This window comes from Temnothorax longispinosus, chromosome 6, assembly GCF_030848805.1.
Source record: "Temnothorax longispinosus isolate EJ_2023e chromosome 6, Tlon_JGU_v1, whole genome shotgun sequence".
NCBI lineage: Eukaryota > Metazoa > Arthropoda > Insecta > Hymenoptera > Formicidae > Temnothorax > Temnothorax longispinosus.
The window spans coordinates 13,505,449-13,531,099 of NC_092363.1; the positions used below are offsets into that span (position 1 = coordinate 13,505,449).

General features: G+C 39.1%; 5 protein-coding genes across 7 annotated transcripts; 3 read left to right on the forward strand and 2 right to left on the reverse strand.

Moving 5' to 3' along the window:
* The first annotated feature begins 8,337 nt into the window (after nucleotides 1-8,337).
* LOC139814717 (uncharacterized) lies at nucleotides 8,338-12,548 on the forward strand. The gene is made up of 5 exons (XM_071781191.1): nucleotides 8,338-9,210; nucleotides 9,284-10,070; nucleotides 10,410-10,524; nucleotides 10,673-10,794; nucleotides 11,270-12,548. The coding sequence occupies exons 2-5, from the start codon at nucleotides 9,977-9,979 to the stop codon at nucleotides 11,821-11,823; spliced, it is 885 nt and encodes a 294-aa protein (XP_071637292.1). The 5' UTR covers nucleotides 8,338-9,210; nucleotides 9,284-9,976; the 3' UTR covers nucleotides 11,824-12,548.
* A 25-nt stretch (nucleotides 12,549-12,573) lies between these two features.
* LOC139814716 (putative nuclease HARBI1) lies at nucleotides 12,574-15,546 on the reverse strand. Of its 3 annotated transcripts, none has more exons than XM_071781190.1 (4): nucleotides 14,476-15,546; nucleotides 14,201-14,343; nucleotides 13,952-14,117; nucleotides 12,574-13,415 (listed from the first exon to the last, which is right to left on the reverse strand). In XM_071781190.1, exons 1-4 carry the CDS (start codon nucleotides 14,635-14,637, stop codon nucleotides 12,774-12,776), a joined length of 1,113 nt encoding a protein of 370 aa, XP_071637291.1. In that variant the 5' UTR covers nucleotides 14,638-15,546; the 3' UTR covers nucleotides 12,574-12,773. The 3 variants fall into 3 exon arrangements, with proteins under 3 accessions (XP_071637291.1, XP_071637289.1, XP_071637288.1); XM_071781188.1 differs by having other exon boundaries at nucleotides 12,576-13,415; nucleotides 14,201-14,335; nucleotides 14,476-14,615; XM_071781187.1 differs by having other exon boundaries at nucleotides 12,577-13,415; nucleotides 14,201-14,309; nucleotides 14,476-14,619.
* A 2,186-nt stretch (nucleotides 15,547-17,732) lies between these two features.
* Nucleotides 17,733-19,039, reverse strand: LOC139815416 (uncharacterized). Its single transcript, XM_071782345.1, has 3 exons — nucleotides 18,991-19,039; nucleotides 18,606-18,843; nucleotides 17,733-18,543 (listed from the first exon to the last, which is right to left on the reverse strand). Exons 1-3 carry the CDS (start codon nucleotides 19,037-19,039, stop codon nucleotides 17,943-17,945), a joined length of 888 nt encoding a protein of 295 aa, XP_071638446.1. The 3' UTR covers nucleotides 17,733-17,942.
* LOC139815081 (uncharacterized) lies at nucleotides 18,542-21,360 on the forward strand. Its single transcript, XM_071781714.1, has one exon. The coding sequence runs from the start codon at nucleotides 20,128-20,130 to the stop codon at nucleotides 21,241-21,243; it is 1,116 nt and encodes a 371-aa protein (XP_071637815.1). The 5' UTR covers nucleotides 18,542-20,127; the 3' UTR covers nucleotides 21,244-21,360.
* Nucleotides 21,361-22,504: 1,144 nt separating this feature from the next.
* Nucleotides 22,505-23,896, forward strand: LOC139815417 (uncharacterized). The gene has a single exon (XM_071782346.1). It carries the CDS (start codon nucleotides 22,505-22,507, stop codon nucleotides 23,894-23,896), a length of 1,392 nt encoding a protein of 463 aa, XP_071638447.1.
* The last annotated feature ends 1,755 nt before the right edge of the window (nucleotides 23,897-25,651 follow it).

Sequence of the window (25,651 nt, forward strand, 5' to 3'; positions counted from 1 at the left end):
GGATTTTGAAGGTCACTTCTCTCAAATCTGGTGTGATAGGTTGCAATTCACGTAATGGCGATCCAAGATGGCCGACTTTTCGTCAAAATTCGATATAAAAGCCTTAAAAAACACCGGATTTGTTTGAAAATAGATCGACAGAGATTTTTAAGGTCACTTCTCTCAAATCTGGTGTGATAAGTTGCAATTCACGTAATGGCGATCCAAGATGGCCGAATTGTGACTAAAATTTGTATCGATTGCCTCTAAAAACACCGGATCTCGTTCCAAAAACTATTTTCAAATTATTGGCAACATTAGCTCTAGTGAAAAAAATGAATTCTTATTCTCAAATGCTTATTCTTACAGGCAATTAATACAAATTTTGATTATAAGTCCGCCATCTTGGATTCGTCATTTTGCGATTAGATTTTGTCATACTAAAATTGTAAAAAGCTATATTAGAAACCTCCATAAATCCTTTTGCAACGAGATCCGGTGTTTTTAGAGGCAATCGATACAAATTTTAGTCATAAGTCGGCCATCTTGGATCGCCATTACGTGAATTGCAACCTATCACACCAGATTTGAGAGAAGTGACCTTAAAAATCCCTGTCGATCCATTTTCAAATATGGTGTTTTTTAAGGCTTTTACATCGAATTTTGACGAAAAGTCGACCATCTTGGATCCGCCATTTTGTGATTTAGAATCTATTACACCAAATTTGACCTAAAAAATCCCTGTCAATCCACTTTCAAACAAACCTGGTGTTTTTTAAGTCTTTTACATCGAATTTTGACGAAAAGTCGGCCATCTTGGATCCGCCATTTTGTAATTTGGAACCTATCACACCAGATTTGAGAGAAGTAACCTTAAAAATCCCTGTCGATCCATTTTCAAACAAATCCGGTGTTTTTTAAGGCTTTTACATCGAATTTTGACGAAAACTCGGCCATATTGGATCCGCCATTTTGTGATTTAGAACCTATCACACCAGATTTGAGAGAAGCGACTTTAAAAATCTCTGTCGATCCATTTTCAAACAAATCTGGTGTTTTTTAAGGCTTTTACATCGAATTTTGACGAAAAGTCGGCCATCTTGGACCCGGCATCTTGATTTTTGCAAATGTGCATACGGCTTTTAAAAGTTTTCAGTTTGAGCTTCAAAATAAGCCCTTATACGAATTTATTTGTCGCTGAACATTTGGCGGCAGCACTGAGCCGGTTGATTGATCAAAAATTTTGAGTTTATGGCCACCATATTGACGTCGCCATCTTGATTTTTGCTAAGGCGCATATGGCTTTTTGTAGCTCTTTGTTCAAGCTTTAAATTGAGACTTCAAACGTATTTTTTCGTCGCTTTAAATTTTGGCCGCAGCACTGATCCGGTTGACGTGGAACGTCCCATATATATATATATATATATATTGTCACGTCTTTTTCACCCCCGGAGCGGTCCGGGCCGTGTGACGGATCAAAAGGGGAAGGAGAGAAGGATGATAGGCCTCTTCGGCAGTTCTCTCGCACCCCCGACACTCCACTAACCGAATTTTATTGTTGGGCGCCAGACGCGTGAATTCGCGTCCGCGAAATCGCGAGAAACTAAAGAGAGAGACGCAAGGCAAAATAAGTCGGTGTGCGAGGAATCGGCTAGCTCGACCTAATAGCAGGGCGCGCCTTTAGAAAAAATTTCTAATAACGAGACAAAAAATATTCTTGTCATGTTTAATCTCATCACAACCTGAAGTAGTATAAAAATAAAACAATATTGAGATTAAATCAATAATTCCTATTTTCTTCTCGAATAAAATAAGATTGACTTAATATCTTGAGACAAGAATATATAAATTTAAAAAATGAGAAGTCAGGGCAGTAAGGGTCAGACGTTGATCCTGGGGCGTAAATTCAATAGAATTTATTATTTCTCTTTATTCCAAACAGTGTTCGATACGTTTCGGCTCAGTTTTGAGCCATCTTCAGCCGTTGCAATAATTAGAGCGTTCTCACTTCCCTATGGCGAGTTTCATCATTCAACGGTCAGAAACACAGACTAAGAGATCCATATCTGTAAATATGTCAGGATAAAGTAACAATTTTGAAAAAGAATCTTATGAAACTCACCAATCGGTCTGAGAGCCAGGGAATACAGAGTAATATACAGTTTAAAAAGTAAACGACGAAACTAAACGATCCCGTCGGCACAGCAATCAACAATGATGTGAGGAGATCGCAGAGGAGAGACGAGTCGAACGTCAAAACACGAGCGCGAAATATACATAATGAGTTAACAAGTAAAGCAAATTAATAGGTATTGGGAGAACCAATAGTCGGGCAGAATTCTAGCGACGTCACAATATTACGTGTACCAATAATGAGGATACAATTTGTCAACAATGTTCGTAGGCGCAAGCTATAATTTACTCAGTACAGTGGTATATGCATGATTCAAAAAATCCGTGTCGCTTTGCAAATGAATACCATTCTTCTGCAATTTTATGTAGGTCATCACCGAAACTAATCCCTACTGAAAAAAATCACGTCACGAAATCACGTCATGAAATTACATCACAAAATCACGTAACGAAATTACGTAATTAATGACATAATTAATCACGTAACGGATTGTTCCAAATCGGTACGTGATTTTAAAAATCACGTAATTTAAAAAATTACGTAATGCTGGGAAACACATTTTTTTTTTAATTTGAATAAAGTTATATAGGAACTACAAAGTTTGTTTAATTGCTTCTTCGTCGTAACTTATGCATGTAAAACATGATTTAAGCAAAATAAGTGGTTCTAAATAAAAAATCAATACTGTATATTAATTATATTGTCTATAATTTTATTTTTATGAGTCAACTTTTTAAGTATATAAGTGAGTATAAAAGTGCATAAGTATAAGTATATAAGTGAGTATATCAATATATAATAATATAATAAAATAAATAGCATATATAACATATTATAGACAACTTAGATATATGTTATGGTAACGTTAACAAGGTTAACTCATTTTAACATTGGTAATATGGTAACACTAAACTTAATCACTATCCGATAATGATTCACTGGAATTTGAATCATTGCTACTTTGTGAAGAACTTGATGAATTGGGCGATGTTGGACGTCAATGACGTTTTCTTCGTTTTTCTTCTTCTTCTGCAAAACATTTTTAACATTATTATTATTAAGGTGTTTTTAATTTTTTAATAGTAACTTTTAGAATATATTGTTTTCTAATTTTTTGTATTTATTTGTTGAAAGACTTTGTTTTAAAAAATCTAGACTGTTAAGATCTAGCATGTTAATTAAAAATGTTTATTATTTTTTATAATCATCTATGCTAACAAATGTTTAAAAATATTAAAATTTTTTATTTAATTCAATATCTTATATTTTACATGTATACACAACTACATTAGGGTAGGCCGGGGCACGTTGTCACGCGGGGCACGTTGTCACTTTGGCTTTATTTAAAAAACTAATAACCGGAGGGCAGCACCCGTCATTCCCAAAACGTGTTAGTGTATGCCTATCTTTGGTGTGTTTACAGTCTTGAGATTGCGCCAGCCGTGTTGACGTAAAATCAACTTGAAAGTTTTTTGCGACCGTAAGTAAAATTTTATTGTCTAATATTCAACGTACTGGACATGAAGCTTATGTTTTTTCAGAATAGACCTTTATATTATCTTAAAGTATGTACTTTTACCTACCGCGTGCAGTGCCTAACCTTACGAATATCGCAAACGTGTCGGACATGAGGCTGTTTGAAGTAAAAAATGCCCTCGGGGCACGTTGTCACGAATTTGATGGAAATCTATTGCAAATCTTCGGATGACGATAACGAATAAAAATATTTTATGTTTAATCACCGACATGATTATAAAAGAAAAAATGTTTATCAATAAGTTGCGCATTCGAGTGGAATTCTTGCCTATTTATATTAAGACGAAAACTTCGTGCTTTTTGTACTTTTTTGAAATAAAATAAATGTTTCTGTGAAGGATTTTACTTTTTTACATTGCAGCGCACTATAATATATTGATATTTACGTTGTATACAGTTTGGATTACATTTTGCATGCAATTACATTTGATGTGACAACGTGCCCCGGTCACGGGGCACGTTGTCACAAGCGACCTGTCGTTATTTATTATTATGTAACAACTGTAGAGTAACAATCACACAAAATTTGATACTGTCCAATTGAAGCTGAGGGTTCACTCGAAATTTTGGCATATCAAAGTACTCTTAAATATTGAATGTAAAAAATACAAAAAATATTGAAAAAAATGTGTGACAACGTGCCCCGGTCTACCCTACAAACTATTTTTTTAAGTATCTTTTTACTGTTAAAGAGTTCTTTAACTGTATATAAAGCAATAAGAAAAATATCATATATTAAAAGAAAAAGTACTATACTTTAAAGATTAATTCCATTAAGTTACTTGTTTTTATAAATTTTTATGAATATATCAATCTATAAACACATATTTTCCATTAAAAAATACAAAAAAATATTACCTTTAAACATATAAAAATTATTTGTCTATTGTTGTTTAAAAAGTATTGACAAACACAGCAGGTATGACGAGAATTCTTGAGTACGTGAGCGATAGAAAGAGAGTTCCTTTTAAGAAAATTTCGTCTTTATTGTATGTAATTCTTTCTAAAAATATGCCAACGTAAAACAAATTGATATAAACTAAAAAGTTTTTACGTGAATATAAACAAACAAATCAATAATCAGTCCTAAAGATAGAATAGAGAATAAACTAAAAAGAGTCAGATCTTACAGGACGGAATCAAAGTATCTAAATTATTGACTGAGAATGAGAGTCCGAAACGTATTTGAATGTAATGCTGCTGACGAAAAAAAAGAAAGATAGAAAAATGAAAAAGGGGGCCCTCTGGATGAATATCTATCAGATCGGTTCTTGGGCTAGAATTTTAGGCCAGAGCCACAAGAACAAAATGCAGATCTCAGATCTGAAAACGAGAATGAACCTAGCAGAGGCCCTTGTACTTTGACGACCAATGTCGATCTTCAATATGGCGTCTTAAGATTCGGAATCTATCAAAGGCCCCGCTCATGGGATTAGATCTCTCGCTTCGATCTTTCCTCACGGACGTTAGTCGTTGCAGCTCTCCTTTTCCTGCTGATGAGTCCACTCCTTGGTCATCTGAATCTCGCTCGGTCAGAGTCCAAAACCTTTGCTGTTGTCAAGATGAATCCGAAAGAGGGGCAGAGAATCGACTCGTCCGAAAGATCGCAAGCAACTGCGGCCATGACACCTGAGCGCCCCCACCTTGTTCAGGACAAGAGAAGAAGTAACGTTCGCGTAAACACAGTATGCAACACATTCACTTACTAAATACTGAAAAACACATTTGCTATGATAGTGACAGATTATAACCTCACCTCACACTTCTTACCCCTCGTCCTCTACACTCATCTGAGACTCTGAGTGTGTGTGTGCGTGGCGTGCGTGCGTCCGACCGTGCGTGCGTGCATGCGGTGCATGCCACGGTCTAAGACCGTGGTGCATGCCATGGAAATTTACAACGCCTCTATCCGAATATCTCGGAACTAATCTCCTGCTATTTTGCGCTCTACTCTTATCCACAATGCACGCATACATGCGCACGATACACGCATACATACGCACGATACACCTCGACATTATACTTTTATATTACGCTTCCAAATCTTGATTTGGGGGGTTTATCGATGTTTTTATTGTTGTGCAATTCAGGGGAACTTGTTTTCGCGTTCGTACCAATGGTATATCTCTTATATGAAATACATCTTGTGACGAGCTGACAGCTCGCCGCAACTCGAGACGCCATATTGGGATAAAAGTAGATAAGGAAATCTGTACTTCCGTAATTTTTTCTCGTTTTCTATATAAAATCGGAGTTCCCCTGAATCATTAATGTATGTACTGCAATTCTGGAGAAAGATTTTTAATTCTGTCAAATTAATACGACGCTACGTGCCGACAAAAAATGCCGGTAAAACAGACGGCTCCTGCATCCCCTTAAATAAATTCAGTTGCTTTTCTTTTGAAAATTATATAAATAAAATCAAAATGATGATAAAAACATCTAATAAACCATTATCACAGTTTCTAAAAAGACTACACGAATTTGATAAATATGCTTCTCAAAAGGTAAAAGAAAAAATTTTCTCAAAAGAAATGGTTTTCTTTTCATGAAAAATAAACAAGTAGAAAGGTTTTCAGGCCTCGAGTATAAAGGTTTTAGAATAAAAACTAAAAAACCCAATTGCAATTTTTTTTTTAATAATAAAGCTATACAAGTAATTGATATTTTTCAAATGCATACATATTTCATATTAAATATAAAAATTTTTCTCTAACACCTTACTTTGATAATCCAATGGATAGTACTGTATTTTGGTGCGGTTTGTCTGAAGTGACTGATGAAGAAGTATACATAACCACTGTTGATAAAATATTACGAAAAGCTTTTAAAATAGAAAATTGTTTTCTATCGATACTACACACAGACTGATGTCAAAGGTAAAAATACTACTTGCTTTTATTTGCTTAATATTGGAACTTTGTATAATAAAAACGTTTCAATTTTTATATTGAAGAACTTAATATTTGTAATTTATATTAAGCTGAAATGATTAAACACTTACCAATTATTTCACATTTACTGATTTAAGAAAAACAAAAAGAAATAAAGAAAATACACTTTCTTAACTAAATATAGTCTATTTTTCAGTACGCAGTGGTGGAATTTGAAGATTCGGATTTTTCTGTGGTTCCAACAATTTGGTTGGATGAACCCAATTATTGCTACTGCCCTGAAGGGATAAGAAATATAAGGACTCTAATAATAATTAAAGAAATTCCAATAAAAAGTAGTTAGAATAAATATGAGTGCCAAATATTAAATGAACATTGTAAGTAAATATATATGTCGGCAAACCAGGCTCGTGCGACGACCGGCCCGCGAGGACCGGCCGCCTAGTAAGTGTCACATTGTTTTGAGCCTTTCGACTCACGAGACTCCTAGAGATATCATTGCCACCTTTGACTAGAGAGGATACGGCCTTAGAGGCGTTCAGGCATAATCCCACGGATGGTAGCTTCGCACCACCGGCCGCTCGACCGAGTGCGTGAACCAAATGTCCGAACCTGCGGTTCCTCTCGTACTGAGCAGGATTACTATCAGTCCGGGCAGCGGACTGGGCTTCGTTCTTGCCGGTGTGCCTCCGGTTTGACCTCGGGGCGGTGATCAGCCACCCCGCGGGCCGGTATTTTGTGGAGGCAAATTGCTGAGGTCGGGTTTTCCCCGGTACCTGGGGCCCCGCTATTGGCGGCTTTCGTCCATCGCTGCCTCACGCGCCGCACGCCTGCCGCGTTGCTCTCGCCGCCCGTGATTCCTGTGGTTTCCACTCTCGCCACCCCTCCTCGGTCCTTGGTCCTCCCGGACCCCTTCCGTTACCGGTACTCCCTCGAAGATTTGCCGTGGTGTGGGTGAGGCGCCGCGCGTATTACGATTACATAAAAATAAAATAAATAATCAAATTGCGGAAATGATATTAATATTCGGCCCCTGGAGATTTCGTCGTCGCCTCTCTGGCTCGTCCCTGGGCGCGAAATTCCGCGCCTTGTGACGGCGGCGGGGCGCTGTCACGAAGCGGCGGGCCGCAACGTCACAATAGATCACTACAAAGATATTAGATAGAAAATAATTGCTATGATGTCCTTGTCTACAAAAAAAGTAAAAGAAAGCGCCAAGTACACGCAATGTATTTTGTAAATTCAAAAATCCAATCTAAGTAAAAGCTTGAAGGAGAACGCTCGATAAAATCTGGCGACGTACAGTCTGAGAAGAGAGATCGGTTTTCGGTCTCTGCGTGAGGAAATGTGGATAAAGTGTGGCTCAGAGCGTCAGAGCAAAGTTTTACGTGCTTAGAATTCCGAGGAAGTTTTTGAAGGAGGATCAGAGAAAAATCGAAAGATTCAGAGAGATTCGTCGAAGAGTTAAATTCAGTATACTTCTGGACAGCGACGGTTTGATCATGTAGTTAAGCACGTGTAATTACGCGTCGAAACGTCTTTGAGCGATCAAAAAAAAAATATGAAAGAGGAGGATCGCGATCTCGTCGAACTCGCGACGGGCGTCAACTCGTCGGACGCGTATCGCGAGTGGGAACGACGGTGCGACGAGCGTCTCGCGTCTCTGCGAGAAAGATGCCGAGAAAAACATCGGCCGACATACACAGGAACGTGGAACTCTTTCATCGCTCAAGTGGCGCGATTGGAAGGAGCGAGAAACGCTCTGCGTCAACGTTTCGCGCAGGTTGGCGCCGGTCATGGCGAATCGAGCAGAAGATTTTCATGGACAGAGATCGAGACGGCTTTCGATAATCGCGTACTGACCGGTGCAGTGATGAACTCTAATCACGTCGATCCTCAAAGATTTCTCGAGGACGCGAGGGACACGGTGCTCGAACAAGTGCGCGTTAATTACGAGAGATACGCATATCTGAAGGTCAACACGGTTTTCAATGGTGAGTTCGTTGCAGGAGCTCAAACCGACGTCAAAAGCGTCGTCACGAGAAATCGACAGCTTTTTCCTACGTCCGATTTGCGAGAATGGTACGACAGATACGTGATTGATGTCATTCTGGCGGGTTTGGATGAGTTTCAGGAACGCGACAGTGGCTGGGCATTGTCGCGTATATTGAATCTGATGGTGAACGTGAACAAGTGCAATCCCATGCACGCCGGATGTTGGGTGGAAATACCGCGAGATAAAGCTAAAGAGAGCGGTGATCAACGTGCGTTTGACGGACAACGCGTGTTTCGCGTGGGTGGTAATCTCCGCTCCGTATCCCGTTCAAAGAAAAGTGGATAGGTATAGCGCGTACCCTCACTATTCGACGAAATTGAATCTCGACGGAATCGAGTTTCCTATGACTCTGAGGCAAATTTCGAGATTCGAACGACTCAACGACGTCAACGTCTGTTAACGTTTTCACCACTTGGCGGAGGGAACGTAACGAAAACGAGATCGTTCCTTTGCGGTTGACCGACGATAAGGACAGTCACGTCAATCTGTTGTATCTGTTAAATTCGCGAAACAACTCGAACGTCGGTCATTTCGTGTGGCTAAAGAATCTGCCGCGATTGGCGGGGTCTCAAGTTGAACAGGAGCAAGAATATGAAGTACATATGCGATCGGTAGGTACAAAAAAAGAGTCGTGCAAATCGGATGTATGTGGAATAAAAAAAATCATACATATTTTTTTCCCAGATGCCTAAACTACTTTCACTGGAGCGAGAAATTGTCCGCTTACAGCGTCGATTGCGGAAAGATGAACGACTGCGCTATCGTTCTCCCGAACGACGACGACAAGTGGCTGTTTTTTCACAATCACAGTAGGAAGGAGCGACTTCCCTTCGTGGTGTATGCCAATCTGGAATGCGTGTTGGAGAGAGAAAAGATAGTCAGAGATAACGTTGAGAGGAGAGATACGCCTATCAGCATCACAGAACGTTCAGCGTGGGATATTATCTGTGCAGCGCGTACGACGAGATCCCACCCGCGTACAGATTTCGTCGCGGCGAGGACTGCGTGTAGTGGTTCGTCAACGAGCTCAACGTTATCACGCATCGCGCGAAGGCGATACTTTCGACGAACGTGACCATGGCGGAGCTCACGCCGGACGAGACAGAAAATTTTTGGAGTGCGACGAGCTGCCACATATGCGAGAGACCGTTTGAATCGGAAAAGGATCGACTCGTGCGCGGTCACTGTCACTTGACTGGACGTTACAAAGGTCCCGCGCATCCGCGCTGCAATCTTTTTCACTGGATAGCACTGAGTGCGCACCGAAAACTCATTGAGTTTAGATGGCACTGTCCGAGTGCACTGAAAGTGCGAATTTCTTGCGCTTCCAGCTAAACGTGTCTCAGTGCAGTTCTGTGCATATTTGTCGCTCTGAATATGGAAATATTTATCATTAATTTTAAGGTCAATGATGACCTATTAAACTTAACTCTCGATCCAAGCGAACAAGAGTTATATGATAAGTTAAAAAGTAAGTATATATATACATATATAATCTGATTTTGGTTTTTGAGGTTATTCCAGGATAGATGGTCAAAAAAATGTTGATGAAAATTTCATTTCACGAAAACAATGCAGAGTGATTTCTTTTCTTTGTACGGTTTGAAAATATATAACAATAATTTTATTTACTTTGTTCTGTATATGACATTTAAATGTACTAGAGTATAAACAATATTTCGAGTATCTGGAACGACCTATAGTGGTTTTTTACGATTAATTCTTCAAGTGTATTCTCTTGAATCCAATTTGAAATACATCTCATTTTAAAATGTACATAAAAGAAAATTAATAGAGTTCTCATTTTCAGATGATGATTCCTATAGCACACAGTATATAAAGCTTCTTATCCGTAATGGATTATTTGTCTTAAATAGTACAGAGAAGGAAATTAGAAAAATATATAGACAGATTGGAGAAAATAAGTAAGTAGAAAGTAGAATATATAATACATGTATGTGCTGTTACAATCACATAATTGGGAAATAAGAATGAATGCGTAATAAAAATTTTCCCTAAGAGAAGAGTTAGTAGGATAATATAATAAGTATATGTGTATATTTTTTATTGCAGAGAAGAATTAATATATCATGCAAATATGCATAACTTTGGACGGATAGATGAACAAACAGAATCCGATAATAAAGAAAATGATATCAGTCACTCATCACAGGCCTGCAGTCAAAAGAATATTGGTAAATACAATTATTGAATATCGCATTTATAGTACACATCGTAATACTATGTTAATACTGTAATAGCACATGAGAAACAAAATATGCGTTGCATTTAAAATTAAAAATTTTTATTTTTTTAGTTTTAATGAAAATACATTAAAATATAGTTTGATATATAATTAGAAAATGTTTATTTTTTATTTTTGTTACACTTCAGAACGTTTGTTACAGTGTTACATAAAACGCAATATATTAGTAAAGGCCTATCCAGATAAACTTGCATAATTATATAAACATATATATATAAAAATTGATTAGTTCATTTCCTTATGCATTTGCTTATGGACCAATCAATTTTTGTGTGCCTACGTTTATGCGATTATGCAAGTTTGTTTGAGTAGGCTTTAAGACTGTATGTAATTGCTATTCAACGATTAATAAGTTGTGTGATCTACAATATACATTACTAATATGCAAATTTTATGATATTTAGATCACTGGAGCGATGCAGCCGCGTCATTTATACTCGATAAATACGAAACATACTTGTCCGATATTGGTCCAATGAAAAAGTTCAAAACGAAAAAACTGATGTGGACTCAGATATCTGCAGACATGATGAAAATGTTAAACATTTCAAAAACTTCATTACAAATTGAAAATCGATTTAAAACAGTTTTGAAGAGAAAGAAAAAAGCAGTGGAGAATAATTGTAAATCAGGTAGTTCTAGAGAAGAGGTACCTTTTGAAGAAGAATTGCGGAAGATTGCACATTCAGATGACAGCATTGAACCGGAGGTCTTACGAAGTGCTAAAATTGTGAAATATCCCAAATTAAATAATGCACCTAAAATTTCTGAAAAAATGTGCAAGACTGATTTCGCTAAGTATGCCATCGATGGCTCGCCGAAGGCAAAAAAATTTAAACGAACTAATGAAGAAATAAGGATAGAATTGTTTGAAAAAAAAGAAGCTGCAAAGGAAAGGCGACATGAGGAGAAATTGGACCTAATTCGAGAGTTGTTTGCCAAAGAGAATACAGAGTAATAAAAAGTAACAAATTGTTGCCAAAATAGCAATAAATATAATATAAAGCTGTTAACTATATATATATATATATATATATATATATATATATATATATATATATATAACTACTGTTACTTATTAAGTTTATTCATGGTCGAAAAGATCGCAAGTGATCAAGAAAGATTATATCTCATTTATGTTGTTTATAAAGATACATATATTAGGATATATATAATAACTATAATAACTATACAAATAATAAAACAACTTTCTATTCTATCTATATAACGCTACATCTATATAAGTCTACGCGTAGACTTACGAAATAATAATTGATACTTTAATAGATAACATATAAAATATTAAAGTATTAAAATATTGCAAAAGCATTATTTTAAAAAAGAAAAAATAAATAATATTTTTCTCGCTTCAATTAATAACAAATTATTAAGAACAGTTATGTGTTGTGAAAAAAATATATTGTTAATAGTTTTGTATTTAAAGTTTCTTTTAAGTCTTTTATTGAAATTTTTGAAATTACTTTTAGCAACACAATTCGCAAATAAAATATCTTTTGAGAAAAGAGAGAAAAATTGATTATAGATAGAATAGAAAGTTTCTATCGATTAACTGAACTTAATAAGTAACAAGTAACTAAAGTTTCTATGTGTTAATGTAAGATGTACGCTTTTATTAATAATTTTGTTTGTTTTTTACATTATACGTTATATTATACGTTTCAATATACTTATATATTTGTTTTTTAGTTTAAACGAAATGATTCGTCATACTGTGATACTAAAGCGTACTATTGTGATTATATTTCTTAACGTATAATTGCTGAATGTATAAGTTTTGATTTCTTCAATACACACAATTATATAATAACGACACAAAAAGTACTTTTGTTTACAGACGATAAATAAACATACTATATGTAATTTAATTGTTATATCGAGTTATTTATTTCATGGAAAAAGTACATTTACTAATTGATCTCTTTTCATTTCTCCTAATCTACGCAGTAGAGCTTTTTGCTCTCCACCACCTTCATAATGAGGTTCTTCATTGTCTAATACAATATCAACATCAAAAGTAAAGTTGTCATCATTGTCAATGCATAAGTTGTGCAAGACGCAACAAGAAACTATGAATTTAGATATTTTATCAATGCTGTGAAAATCTAATTCAGTAAGTTGCCGAAAACGACCTTTTAAAAGTCCAAATGCATTCTCGATCAGTACTCGTGTTGCACAAAACTTATTAAATTTTTTCTGTTTATCGGACAGATTTCCATAATCCCTATAGGGAATCATTAGCCATTCCCTTACAGGGTATGCCGCATCTCCCAATATATGAAATTTCCCTTCACAAATTTTTTGTAAATTATCATTGATGTCCGATAACTTTAAAACTCGGGAATCATGGATCTTTCCTGGAATCCCAGTGAAGACATCAATGAATCTTTTTCGAGCATCACATATACCCTGTAATGTAATTGCAGGAATATCGTGCCTATTTACGTAAGTGGACTTTATTTTATGTGCTGGTGTTCGAACTTTAATCGACGTCCCATCGACACAACCAATCACATTAGGAAAACCAGCAACCTAAAAATTTATATATTTTTATAAATAATTTTAATTTATATATACTTTACTCGCCTAATTCTTAAATTAGTGTTAATAATTATTGACATACATGCTATATATATATATATATATATATATATACATATATAATAGGCACGATATTCCTGCAATTACATTACAGGATATATGTGATGCTCGAAAAAGATTTATTGATGTCTTTACTGAAATTCCAAGAAAGATCCATGATTCATGAGTTTTAAAGTTATCGGACATCAATGATAATTTACAAAGAATTTGTGAGAGGAAATTTTATATATTGGGAGATACGGCATACCCTATAAGGAAATGATTTTCTATAGGAATTATGGAAATCTGTCCGATAAACAGAGAAAATTTAATAAGAAGTTTTGTGCAACTCGAGTACTGATCGAGAATGCATTTGAACTTTTAAAAGGTTTATATATATATGTACATATATATCTATATATATATCTTTATACCTGTGTGTGTAAACACAAACATATTACCCTATCAATAATCTCCAAATAACATACTTGTAAAAACTCGCTTGCAGAGAGTTCATTGTTCTCAAATTTTATAATTTTTGGAGCCATGTCAATAAAAAAATTAATCACTCTATCGTTTTGCCTAAAAGTTGTTGCATGACATACTCCAAATCTCTGTGACACATCTCTGAGGCAGACTTTATTTCCAGCAAACCTATAATATATGAAATATTCAATTATTTTTCACGCAGAAATAAGTAATAAGTCAGTACACAATACAAATAATTACCGACTTACCACAAAAATGACAAAATATCCAATTCTGGAGTGGTAGGTTCGCTACCTCCTTTGCTCCGATCAGATGGATAGAATCCAGAATGTGCATACATCTCTATTATCTTGTAGGCTGTTGTTCGTGTAACGCGAAAATGACTTTTAAATTATAATAATATAATTATTTGTAATATTGATACTAATTTATACAAAACATATTATTGTTTTACATAATAATACAATAATAATACAAATTATAATCTATAAAGATAATAAAATGTACATATATGTATGCTTACATCCTTATCCGTAAGGTTATGCACTACCTGAAGAAAGTTTGCAATCTTTGGAATTTTTCGCGGATTTTTTTCTTGTAAAAAATTATCTTTATCACTGCTAGATGATGATGATGAAAGCAAATCTAACAGCTCAAATATTAATCGTGCATCCCGTCCAGCCATATTGCACTAAACTGGCACCGTCTCTTTTTTCACTGGATAGCACTGAGTGCGCACCGAAAACTCGTTGAGTTTAGATGGCACTGTCCGAGTGCACTGAAAGTGCGAATTTCTTGCGCTTCCAGCTAAACATGTCAGTGCAGTTCTGTGCATATTTGTCGCTCTGAATATGGAAAGATTTATCATTAATTTTAAGGTCAATGATGACCTATTAAACTTAACTCTCGATCCAAGCGAACAAGAGTTATATGATAAGTTAAAAAGTAAGTATATATATATACATATATAATCTGATTTTGGTTTTTGAGGTTATTCCAGGATAGATGTTCAAAAAAATGTTGATGAAAATTTCATTTCACGAAAACAATGCAGAGTAATTTCTTTTCTTTGTACAGTTTGAAAATATATAACAATAATTTTATTTACTTTGTTCTGTATATGACATTTAAATGTACTAGAGTATAAACAATATTTCGAGTATCTGGAACGACCTATAGTATACTTATTTTATTTTCTTGTAAAAAATTATATTTATAAAAAATTATAAATTGTATTATATTTTCTTGTAAAAAATTATCTTCATCACTGCTAGATGATGATAATGAAAGCAAATCTAACAGCTCAAATATTAATCGTGCATCCCGTCCAGCCATATTGCACTAAACTGGCACCGTCTCTCAGAGCTCGTGCCGAATTCTTGCACTAAAGTGCGAAAACTCGGCACTAGACTTTCCAGTGAAACAGCACGCACCGTTTTCATGCGCACCGAAATGCCCAGTGAAACACGTTGCCCATGACGAGTGCGCACTCAGTGCGCACTAGTTCTCCCAGTGAAAAACGCTATTAGAGACTCGTACATTATTCCTGTGTTCTTTCACAATTTATCCGGATACGACGCTCATTTTATTATCAAAGATATGGTTAATAGCTTCGAAAGTAGCATCGATTTATTACCGCTCACCAAAGACACGTACATATCGTTCACAAAGAATGTGAGTGACACGTCGCGCGTCGATAAATGGGGAAACTGCGCGAAGTTGCGATTCGTGGATTTGTTTAAATTTCTCAGCGCCAGTCTAGAGAAACTGGCGTCGTATCTCGATAGGAACAAGCTGAGAATCATGCGTTTGGAATTTTCGGAACTAAGCAAAAGCGATTTTAACCAGCTCACGCGTAAAGGCGTATTTCCGTACGAGTACGTCGACGGCTTCGATAAGCTGCTGGTGACGGAATTACCGCCGCGCGAGGACTTTTACAGTTCGTTAACCGGTGAGACCGTGACCGATATCGATTACGAGCACGCGCGGAACATCTGGCGTTAGTTTTCGCGTGAGAAATCTCGGCGAGTACAGCGATTTGTATCTTAAAACGGACGTGCTTCTCCTGGCGGATATCTTCGAAAATTTTCACGAAACCTGTATCGACACTTACGGATGAATCTCGCACATTACTACACCCTATCGGGATACACGTGGGCGCGATGCTGAAGTACACGGGGGTGCGATTCGAATTGCTCACCGATATCGACACACAGTGGGACGGCCCGGATCTCGGACATTTGGATAAAAATGCGAAATTTGGAAATTAGTTTCAAAGAACATGAAATATTATTTTTAAATATATTTCGCGTGTTATGGCGTTTTTCATTTTTTTAAAATAAATAATAATTATCTGTAAGCTGCATCCAAAGTTAGCACTTTTGTATAATAGCACTGTTTTTAGTATTTGTATAATAGCACTGTTTTCTTACTGGTTTCCGCGCATTATTATTTATTAATTTTTTTTGCGAATTTATTATTGTTCAGGAGGTCTTAATTAATGATACTCATGAGTTAAAATATCAAAACTTGTCATCTGTATTAATTGACGTGTGTTTAAAGCATAAGCTGTTCGTTTTACATATAGCTCATCTTAAAACTAGTGTAAAGTTTTTTTCCCGAAAATGCCCGAAAAATATTTAACGCCAAAATGAAGGTTGACTATTGTACTATAAGTCCTGAAAAAATCTCGATCCAGTTTGACCCAGAACTATTTTTATTGTCATTTTTCTAATGATGCTGCTAGTGTGCAAAATGCGCTCCAGGCAAGAACAGAGCGACGCGCGACGATCTCATCCCCACTCTCGACTACACTGTAAGCTAAACAAAGAAAGCGAGGTGGTAGCGAGCGGAATTTGGCCTCTCTTTTATAGTCGTGCGCGTTCAGTTAACTTTGTGTACATTCCAAGCTATCAACAGCACTTTTCAGTGCTATGAAAAGTTCTTTTCAGAACTATCAACAGTTCTTTTTCACCAAATTTTATTGCATTATTGGAAATCTTTACTTATTTTTTTTTATTATGGATAATATAAAGAAAAACGGCAATCTATATGCAATAATGAGTTCTGCCAAAATATTTGATTGTAAATTCCTTAACGAGAAGATATTGGACAATCTTAAAATATCGTTTTCAGATGCCGCGAAAATTCAGTTAGCTGAAAGTTTAAGAAAGTTTTGTTACCATCTGAAATCAAAACGAATAGCTGCTAATTATACCGAGCAGGTGTTAGTAGGTAAGCTAGGCCGATTCTAACCATGGGATCTGAGGGGGGTGAGGGGCGGGGGGGAACTGCGGGCGGGGGGAACCGCGGGGGGGACCGCGGGGAAGGGGGAGGGGGGAACCGCGTGTTTCGGGCGCCGCGGGGGAAGGGGAGGGGAGGGCCGCGTGTTTCGGGCGCCGCGGGGGAAGGGGAGGGGAGGGTCGCGTGTTTCGGGCGCCGCGGGGGAACGGGAGGGGGGAACCGCGTTTTTCGGGCGTTACAAGGAGGGGGAAGGGGGAACCGCGTTTTTCGGGCGTCGCAGGGGAGGGGGAGGGGGGAACCGCGTTTTTCGGGCGCCGCGGGGGAGGGAGAGGGGGAACCGCGTTTTTCGGGCACCGTGGGGGAAGCGGGAGGGGGAAACCGCGTTTTCAGGCGCCGCGCCGCGGGGCGAGGCGGTCCGCGTTTTCCGGCGCCGCGGGGTGAGGGGGTCCGCGTTTTCGCCGCGCCGCGGAGCGTTCGCGTTTTCGGGCGCCGCGGGGCGAGGGGACCCGCGTTCGCGTTTCGCCGCGCCGCGGAGTCCGCGTGACGTCACACGGCACGCTCGCGTTATCTCTCCCTCGTAGATGTTTCCCCCCGTCCCCCGTTCGTCTTCTCGTTCGCGCGGTCTCTTTCCCTCGCGCGTTCTCGTTCAGAAATTATGCGAAAATTATTAAATAAAGACAGTTTAACAAAAGGGAACGGTAAATAAAAAGGAAAAAATTTTTTAACCATATTATATGCACTTATTTATCATGTAGCATTATACACAATAGTATCCAAAGCGTTATACACAATAGTATCCAAAGCGTAGGCTAATAATTCACAATCAATAATCGAATTTTTATCGTAAAATTCACACAAGATTGTAACTGCGTTACATTTATCGATGATACAATTTTGACGTAAAATTGTTACAAACTGTTTGAATTTTTCACTTACGCCGTGAACATTTTGACATAGTTGAAAATACACATTCTCGACGCAATGTTCTAGTTCGAACAGGAAGAGTACAGTTGACGGTTTCATGTACAAGCTGGTGCCGCACGACGTCAATTTTACAATATCTACGTCACGTATTTTAACAAGCTCCAGATCTCGAAACGTTAGCGATGATGGTGCCGATGACTGCACGAGTCGCTGTATATCTGCACGTTTTTCGATGAATGTCACCCACGTTGCATGTAGCAGAATTATCCGATTGCCTCGGTTATCGCCAATAAGTATATCCACAGAGGACATAGGTCCCGCGTTGATTCCAACATCCAAAAATTTATACGCTGTTGATGTCAAGGCAAATCTTCTTCCCAAAATACGTGGCGTATAACGGGGTTTATCAAAACTGAAAAAATACAATTATATGTTTATAAAAGTTTTTTTTTTGCACAAGTATATATGAAAATTATCGGTACATACTCATTGTTCTGTTTCTCGCACGTTTCGTCCTGAATTGGAACGTAGTAGTTCGCACCGTGAGTGTTCATCGTATCTGGAGGCTGTTTGCGACGTACTCGAACCGTATCGAACTCTCGACTGCGCTCTAGAATCCACGTAGACCATTTATACATACCCAAAACTGCAAATCTTGCAAAAATAGCGCCAATGTACGGCTGCTGCATGGTGACCACTACCATAATCCATGTTTGGCGCTCGCCTGTATATATTAGATGTCCGTGTCATTAGTAATTGTTGTACATATTAGTTGATAAGTTGCGCGTACAGTTAACGTACAAAATCGTATTTCGTGACTCGCGCGAGACGTTGGCGGATCGCGACAGATAGCAACACTCGCGCGACTCACCCGACTCGTGCTGCCCGCCCACGGGTGGCCCGCAATTATTTGGAACCATGAGTACTTGCTCCGGCCGCTATTCGCAGGTGCGTGAGCCGAGGAGTACCGTGGGAGGATTCGCTGTTCAAACGTGGACTCGAGAACACACACTCGCCTTGCTCTCGCACTGTTCGGAGTAATCGAGTGAACTCGCAGTTTCGGAGCTCGACAAGTCGTCTCAGTAATCTCGGGCTTGAGTGCTTGCCTCTTGCACATGTGCCTGCTATATCGCCTGCTTGTCCGTATTGCACGTTTTGCCTGCCTGCCTGCCGCGGCACGTGAGTGCCTGCACATCCTAGCCTGCTGCACGTCTTCCGCTCTCCATCACCACAGGGAGGACCGGACGCCACGAGGCCACCACGAGAACATCGGGCAACGATACGGTGAGTCGCTTTTCGCTTGCTTTTTCGCTTTATTCGCCTAATTAAAATTGTGAGGGGATTGCCCCTCTGGTCCTTCGAACCACGAAATCTCATCGACCGATCGCAAATCCGGGGCGATTGACACCCCCCCGAGCAATCCACATATACGTTAAATGTGATATCTTTATCAAAAACATTTGTGATGAGATCACCTCATCGGGCATCAAATATGATTTCTTTTCAAGAGCATACGTGTCTCGCGATGATTTCATCGAACACGTGCAAAACAATTTTGCAATTTCGCATAAGTCAATGGAGCGTTATTGTTTTCAAGAACATGTCGCGACGTGTCTCGCGATGATTTTATCGAACACGTGCAAAACTGCAAATTTTGCAATTTCGCATAAGTCAATGGAGCGTTATTGTTTTCAAAAACATGTCGCGACATGTCTCGCGATGATTTCATCGAACACGTGCAAAACTGCAAATAGCGCCGATGTACGGCTGCTGCATTGATACAGATCAAATCATCAAAAGTCAATGGCGCGTTTTCGTGAACGTACGTGTCTCGCAATGATTTCATCGAACACGTGCGAAACTGCAAATTTTGCAAATAGCGCCGATGTACGGCTGCTGAGATGAAATTAAATATGATAAGCAAACGATGCATCATTAGTAGAATATAAAATGACGAATCTAGGGGATACGCTCAATAGTCGAGAACTGGAAGTCGTGAGTGCAACAAATGGCGTTAGCAAGAGGATCGTGCAATAACATGGAGCAATCCACCCTGTTAAATTCGAGGGAAGACTTTGCCGCGTGGGAGCAACGATGTGACGAGTTTATCGAATCATTGGAAGAACAAAGCCGAATTAAGCGGCCACGATTATCAATCGATCAGTCATCAATCGGTCTCAAACAGTCATTGGTCGCTTGTATCGCAAGACTCGAAGGTTTGAAAGACTTGGTACGTCAACGTTTCGTACATGTGGGTGCTGGATACAGTGCGAGTGAGACAGGACTCAGATGGCGCGAGATAGATACGGCTTTTAAAATTCGTATATTGACTGGTGCGGTAATAAATTCCAAACACATCGACCCTCGTCAATTTCTCAAAGATGCGGGAGACATTGTACTCGATCGTGTGCGGAACGTCATGCAACGACATGGCAATGTAAAAATATACACAATGTTTAATGGTGAATTTGTTGCGGGTGACAAACGCGCAAATAAAAGTATCGCAACGAGAAGCTATGAACTCTTTTGTGAGTCCGATCTGCACGAGTGGTACAAGCGACACGTTATCGAGCCTACCTTAGCAAAGCTGGAGGAATTCCAGGAACGTGATAGCGGATGGGCGTTGTCGTGTATACTCAATTTAATGGTAAATGTGAACAAATACAATCCATTGCACGTGGGGTGTTTTGTGGAAATACCGCAAGAAACTAAAAAGAAGAAAGCGGTGATAAACGTGCAATCAAGAGACAATGCATGTTTCGCATGGTCAGTGACGGCTGCTCTACATCCAGCCGAGAGACACGCAGATCTGGAATCGTCGTATCCACATTACACGTCGGTGCTAAATCTTACGGACATTGAGTTTCCAATGACGTTGGATCAAATTAAACGGTTTGAAAATCACAACAACATCTCCATCAACGTGTTTAGCATCGAGAAAAAAAACACGGAACTTGCTATCTTACCAATACGGGTTACTGATCGAAAGATGGACAGACACGTAAATCTGCTGTACGTGCATAACGACAACGTGGGACATTTTGCATGGATCAAGAACCTATCCCGCCTCGTGAGCTCGCAAATTAATAAACATGGACACACAAAGTACATTTGCGATCGGTAAGTACCTATAGTTCTTTTAATAATATATAGAATATTTTGTGTATAAAAAAAAATTTATAATATTTGCGTTTATTTTTTGCAGATGTTTGCACTGCTTCAACTCCAACGAGAAATTGGCTGCCCACACCGTCGACTGTCAGGAGATGAACGACTGCGCGATCAAGTTACCGAGCGATAACGACAAGTGGTTGGCCTTTAAAAATCACAACAGGAAGGAACGAGTTCCGTTTGTCGTATACGCCGACCTGGAATGTACCCTGGAGAAGATGGAAGCGGATCCGGAAACGTCTAGGTACACATATCAACATCATCGCGTGTTTAGCATAGGGTACTACGTGCGTTGCTTGTACGACGAGTCGTTATCTATGTATCGGTTTCGTCGCGATAAGGATTGCGTCGCGTGGTTCGCCGAGGAGCTAAGACGTTTAGCTCACGACGTAAAGACCATTTTGTCCACTAATATACCCATGGCAGATTTCACGCGAGACGAGTGGGAAAAGTTTAACAGCGCAACGCACTGTCACGTGTGCGAAGAACCGTTTGAGCCAGACGACGTGCGAGTACGCGACCATTGTCACCTGACCGGTCGATACAGAGGTCCCGCGCATTCTAATTGTAACTTAAATTATAAAGATTCGCATTGCATTCCCATAGTGTTTCATAATTTATCGGGATACGATGCACATTTTATTATAACTGAAATAGCAACAGCGTACGAAGGACATGTAGATTTACTCCCAATCACAAAAGAAAAATATATTTCGTTTACAAAAAACGTTCAAAGCACCGAAGATAAAGATAAGAAAACTTGCGTCAAATTGCGATTTATCGATTCGTACAAGTTTCTCACCGCTAGTCTCGACAAATTGGCATCTTATCTCAGCAAGGATAAACTGCGAATATTGCAACGCGAATTTTGTAAAATATCCGCAGAAAATTTTGATTTGCTGACAAGAAAAGGCGTATTTCCATATGAGTACATTGACTGCGTCGAAAAGTTGGAGGACTTGTGTTTACCACCGCGCGACTCGTTTTACAGTTCATTGACAGGTGACACCGTATCCGAGAGCGATTACGCGCACGCCGTCAACGTCTGGCAGCGGTTCTCCATTCAAACGCTCGGTGATTACAGCGATTTATATCTCAAAACCGATGTCTTGCTGTTGGCCGATATCTTTGAAAATTTTCGCGATAGTTGCGTCGCGAGTTATGGACTCGATCCGGCGTATTATTATACTCTACCGGGTTTTACGTGGGATGCTATGTTGAAGCATACGCGTATCAATTTCGAATTGCTCACCGACATTGACATGGTCATGTTTATCGAACGCGGTATACGCGGCGGTTTGAGTCAATGTTCAAACAGATACGCCCTGGCCAACAACAAGTACATGCAATCGTACGATCCATCGAAACCGTCGTCGTACCTCATGTATTTTGATGTAAATAACTTATACGGCTGGGCAATAAGTCAACCATTGCCATACGCAGATTTTAAATGGGTCGACGACATAACCGATTTTAATGTTATGGATGTCGCGTTGGATTCCTCGATAGGATACATTCTCGAAGTCGACTTGGAGTATCCGCAACATCTTTACGACGCGCACACTGACCTACCGTTCTGTCCGACGCGCGATAAACCACCCGGCAAACGGCAGGACAAGCTCCTCGCAACATTATACGATAAGAAACGTTATGTAATACATTATCGCAACCTGCAGCAGTGTACTCGTCACGGTCTCCGTATATCAAAGATTCACCGCATATTGAAATTCGCGCAATCTCCATGGCTTCGCGATTATATAGACCTCAATACCAAATTTAGGACATTGGCCAAAAACGATTTCGAGAAAAATTTATACAAATTGATGAACAATGCAGTGTTTGGCAAAACCATGGAGAATGTGCGCAATCACGTTGACGTGCGACTCGTGACTCATTGGGAGGGTAGATACGGCGCGGAGGCAATGATTGCGAAACCAAATTTTTATAGCCGAAGCGTCTTTTCGGAGAATTTAGTAGCAATAGAAATGCGAAAACTAGAGGTGAAGTTCGACAAACCAATCTATGTGGGTATGTGCATCCTCGATATATCCAAGACATGTTTGTACGAATTTCATCACGAGTACATGTTACCGTTGTATCGCGACAAGTGTAAAGTCACGTACACCGATACTGACAGTCTCATTTATCACATCGAGTGCGACGATATGTATGATATCATAAAGCGTCACATTCATAGATTTGACACTAGCGATTATGTGATCGATAATACGTATGGTATCCCACTCGTCAATAAAAAAGTTCCGGGCTTAATGAAAGACGAAAATAACGGTGCAATAATGACTGAATTCGTCGGGCTTAGAGCAAAGATGTACGCCTTGCGAGTAGACGGTAAGAAAGATACGAAAAAGGCTAAAGGTGTTAAGAGTAACGTCGTAGCTAGATCGATAACGTTCGACGATTACACACGGTGTCTGCGCGACGAAATTGAAATGACGCGACAGCAAACCTGCATAAGATCCAAAAAACATGAGGTATACACCATGTCTGAAACGAAAATAGCTCTAAGTCCATACGATGATAAGCGATACATTATACCCGGTTCTACCGAAACGCTGCCATGGGGACATTATAAAATATTATTGTAAATATATTGTAAATACCATTGTAAATATATTGTAAATCTATTGTAAATACCGCTGTAAATATATTGTAATTACATTTAGATATTTAGGAAAATAAATGACTCATATGTACTATATATATATGTATGTTTTTATACTGTAATAAATTTTTACAATACATTATTCTTGTGTATCTGTTATAGTCAAAGCCCGAAACGCAGGCATTCCTAGGATTGACTAGTCAATCCTGGGGAACGACCAAGCGTCTTGGTCAAAGCCCGAAATAAGTTTTGCGTTTCGGCTTTTGACTAGTCAATCCTAGAAATAACTAATACGGCTAGTCAAAGTTAGAAACTAAAGAAAAATCACTTCGGACTTTGACTAGTCAATCCTAGGTGTGACTTAATTCGGACTGTGTGACTGTTAACAAATAAAATCAAGATTTTTTTTACTAAATTAAGTTCTTATTGTTATTAATGCCCCGCGACGCGAGATATTAAACGTTAAAGTTGACAGGAATCAGGTTATGATTCCTGTCATACCGACGAGATGCAGCGACTACGACCATGCCCTGTGGCCACACGCGCATGCTCAGTAGCCGCACGCGTATGTAAAATTGCGCCAATTTTAAACTTAAACGAGGTGCCACATGGGTTCATGACGCGCTTTACAACTTAGCATGTACTTTAAGTTGTAAAGCGAGTTTCACGCTTTCAACCACGGGGGGGTGCGAGGGGGGGGCCGAAGGCCCCCCCCTCGCACCGCCTCGTCTGTGTGTGTGTGTGTCCACGCGAAACGAGGTGCCACATGGGTTCATGACGCGCTTTACAACTTGGCATGTACTTTAAGTTGTAAAGCAAGTTCCACGCTTTCAACCACGGGGGGGTGCGAGGGGGGGGGGCCGAAAGCCTGTAAGTTGTAAAGCGCGTCATGAACCCATGTGGCACCTCATTTAAGTTTAAAATTAGCGCAGTTTTACATACGCGTGCGGCTACTGAGCATGCGCGTGTGGCCACAGGGCATGGTCGTAGTCGCTGCATCTCGTCGGTATGACAGGAATCATAACTTGATTCCTGTCAACTTTAACCGTTAATATCTCGCTTCGCGGGGCAGAGCGACACTTTTTTTCTGCCAGATTCGTTTCGTGCAAAAATCGTCGATTAAGCCCAAGTTGAACGAAATCGGTGAGGAGGCCACTATTCTTCAGATTTACCAGTACACCTAGGATTGACTGGTCAAAGTCCGAAGTAATTTTTCTTTAGTTTCTAACTTTGACCAGCCGTATTAGTTATTTCTAGGATTGACTAGTCAAATGCCGAAGTGATTTTTCTTTAGTTTCTAACTTTAACCAGCCGTATTAGTTATTCCTAGGATTGACTAGTTAAAAGCCGAAACGCAAAACTTATTTCGGGCTTTGACCAAGACGCTTGGTCGTTCCCCAGAATTGACTAGTCAATCCTAGGAATGCCTGCGTTTCGGGCTTTGACTATAACATATCCATGAATTGTGTGAATTATCAAATCCTAACCACTTTACATAAACCTCATCCCCTCTTTTGCGCAAAACTTTTTCAACGAGATACACGTCGGGATTAGCAACGCGATGTAACTCGTATTCGTAGAAGCCGCCGGCGACGGGTTTTCCGCAGGAATCTTCCAACAGATACGTCACAGGATTAGTTTTCGGCACTTTGATGATTCTAAACACCTCCGTGGTCCAATTTGGCGTGTATCCTTTCTCGAAGATTGTCTTGAATTTACTCACGCGTACCGAATCACC

Bases quoted from the DNA above. Each gene is read 5' to 3' on its own strand.
- LOC139814717 (XM_071781191.1), top strand. From the start codon at position 9,977: ATGGAAATATTTATCATTAATTTTAAGGTCAATGATGACCTATTAAAC. The intron at 10,525-10,672 runs GTAAGTAGAAAG...TTTTTATTGCAG, and splicing joins AGACAGATTGGAGAAAATAA to AGAAGAATTAATATATCATG. The intron at 10,795-11,269 runs GTAAATACAATT...TATGATATTTAG, and splicing joins CTGCAGTCAAAAGAATATTG to ATCACTGGAGCGATGCAGCC.
- LOC139814716 (XM_071781190.1), bottom strand. From the start codon at position 14,637: ATGGCTGGACGGGATGCACGATTAATATTTGAGCTGTTAGATTTGCTT. The intron at 14,344-14,475 runs GTAAGCATACAT...ATATTATTATAA, and splicing joins ATAACCTTACGGATAAGGAT to TTTAAAAGTCATTTTCGCGT. The intron at 13,416-13,951 runs GTATGTTATTTG...ATAAATTTTTAG, and splicing joins CTGCAAGCGAGTTTTTACAA to GTTGCTGGTTTTCCTAATGT.
- LOC139815416 (XM_071782345.1), bottom strand. From the start codon at position 19,039: ATGGTTCCAAATAATTGCGGGCCACCCGTGGGCGGGCAGCACGAGTCG. The intron at 18,844-18,990 runs GTGAGTCGCGCG...TAATATATACAG, and splicing joins GGGCGGGCAGCACGAGTCGG to GCGAGCGCCAAACATGGATT. The intron at 18,544-18,605 runs GTATGTACCGAT...AAACATATAATT, and splicing joins TGCGAGAAACAGAACAATGA to GTATTTTTTCAGTTTTGATA.
- LOC139815081 (XM_071781714.1), top strand. From the start codon at position 20,128: ATGGCGTTAGCAAGAGGATCGTGCAATAACATGGAGCAATCCACCCTG.
- LOC139815417 (XM_071782346.1), top strand. From the start codon at position 22,505: ATGTTGAAGCATACGCGTATCAATTTCGAATTGCTCACCGACATTGAC.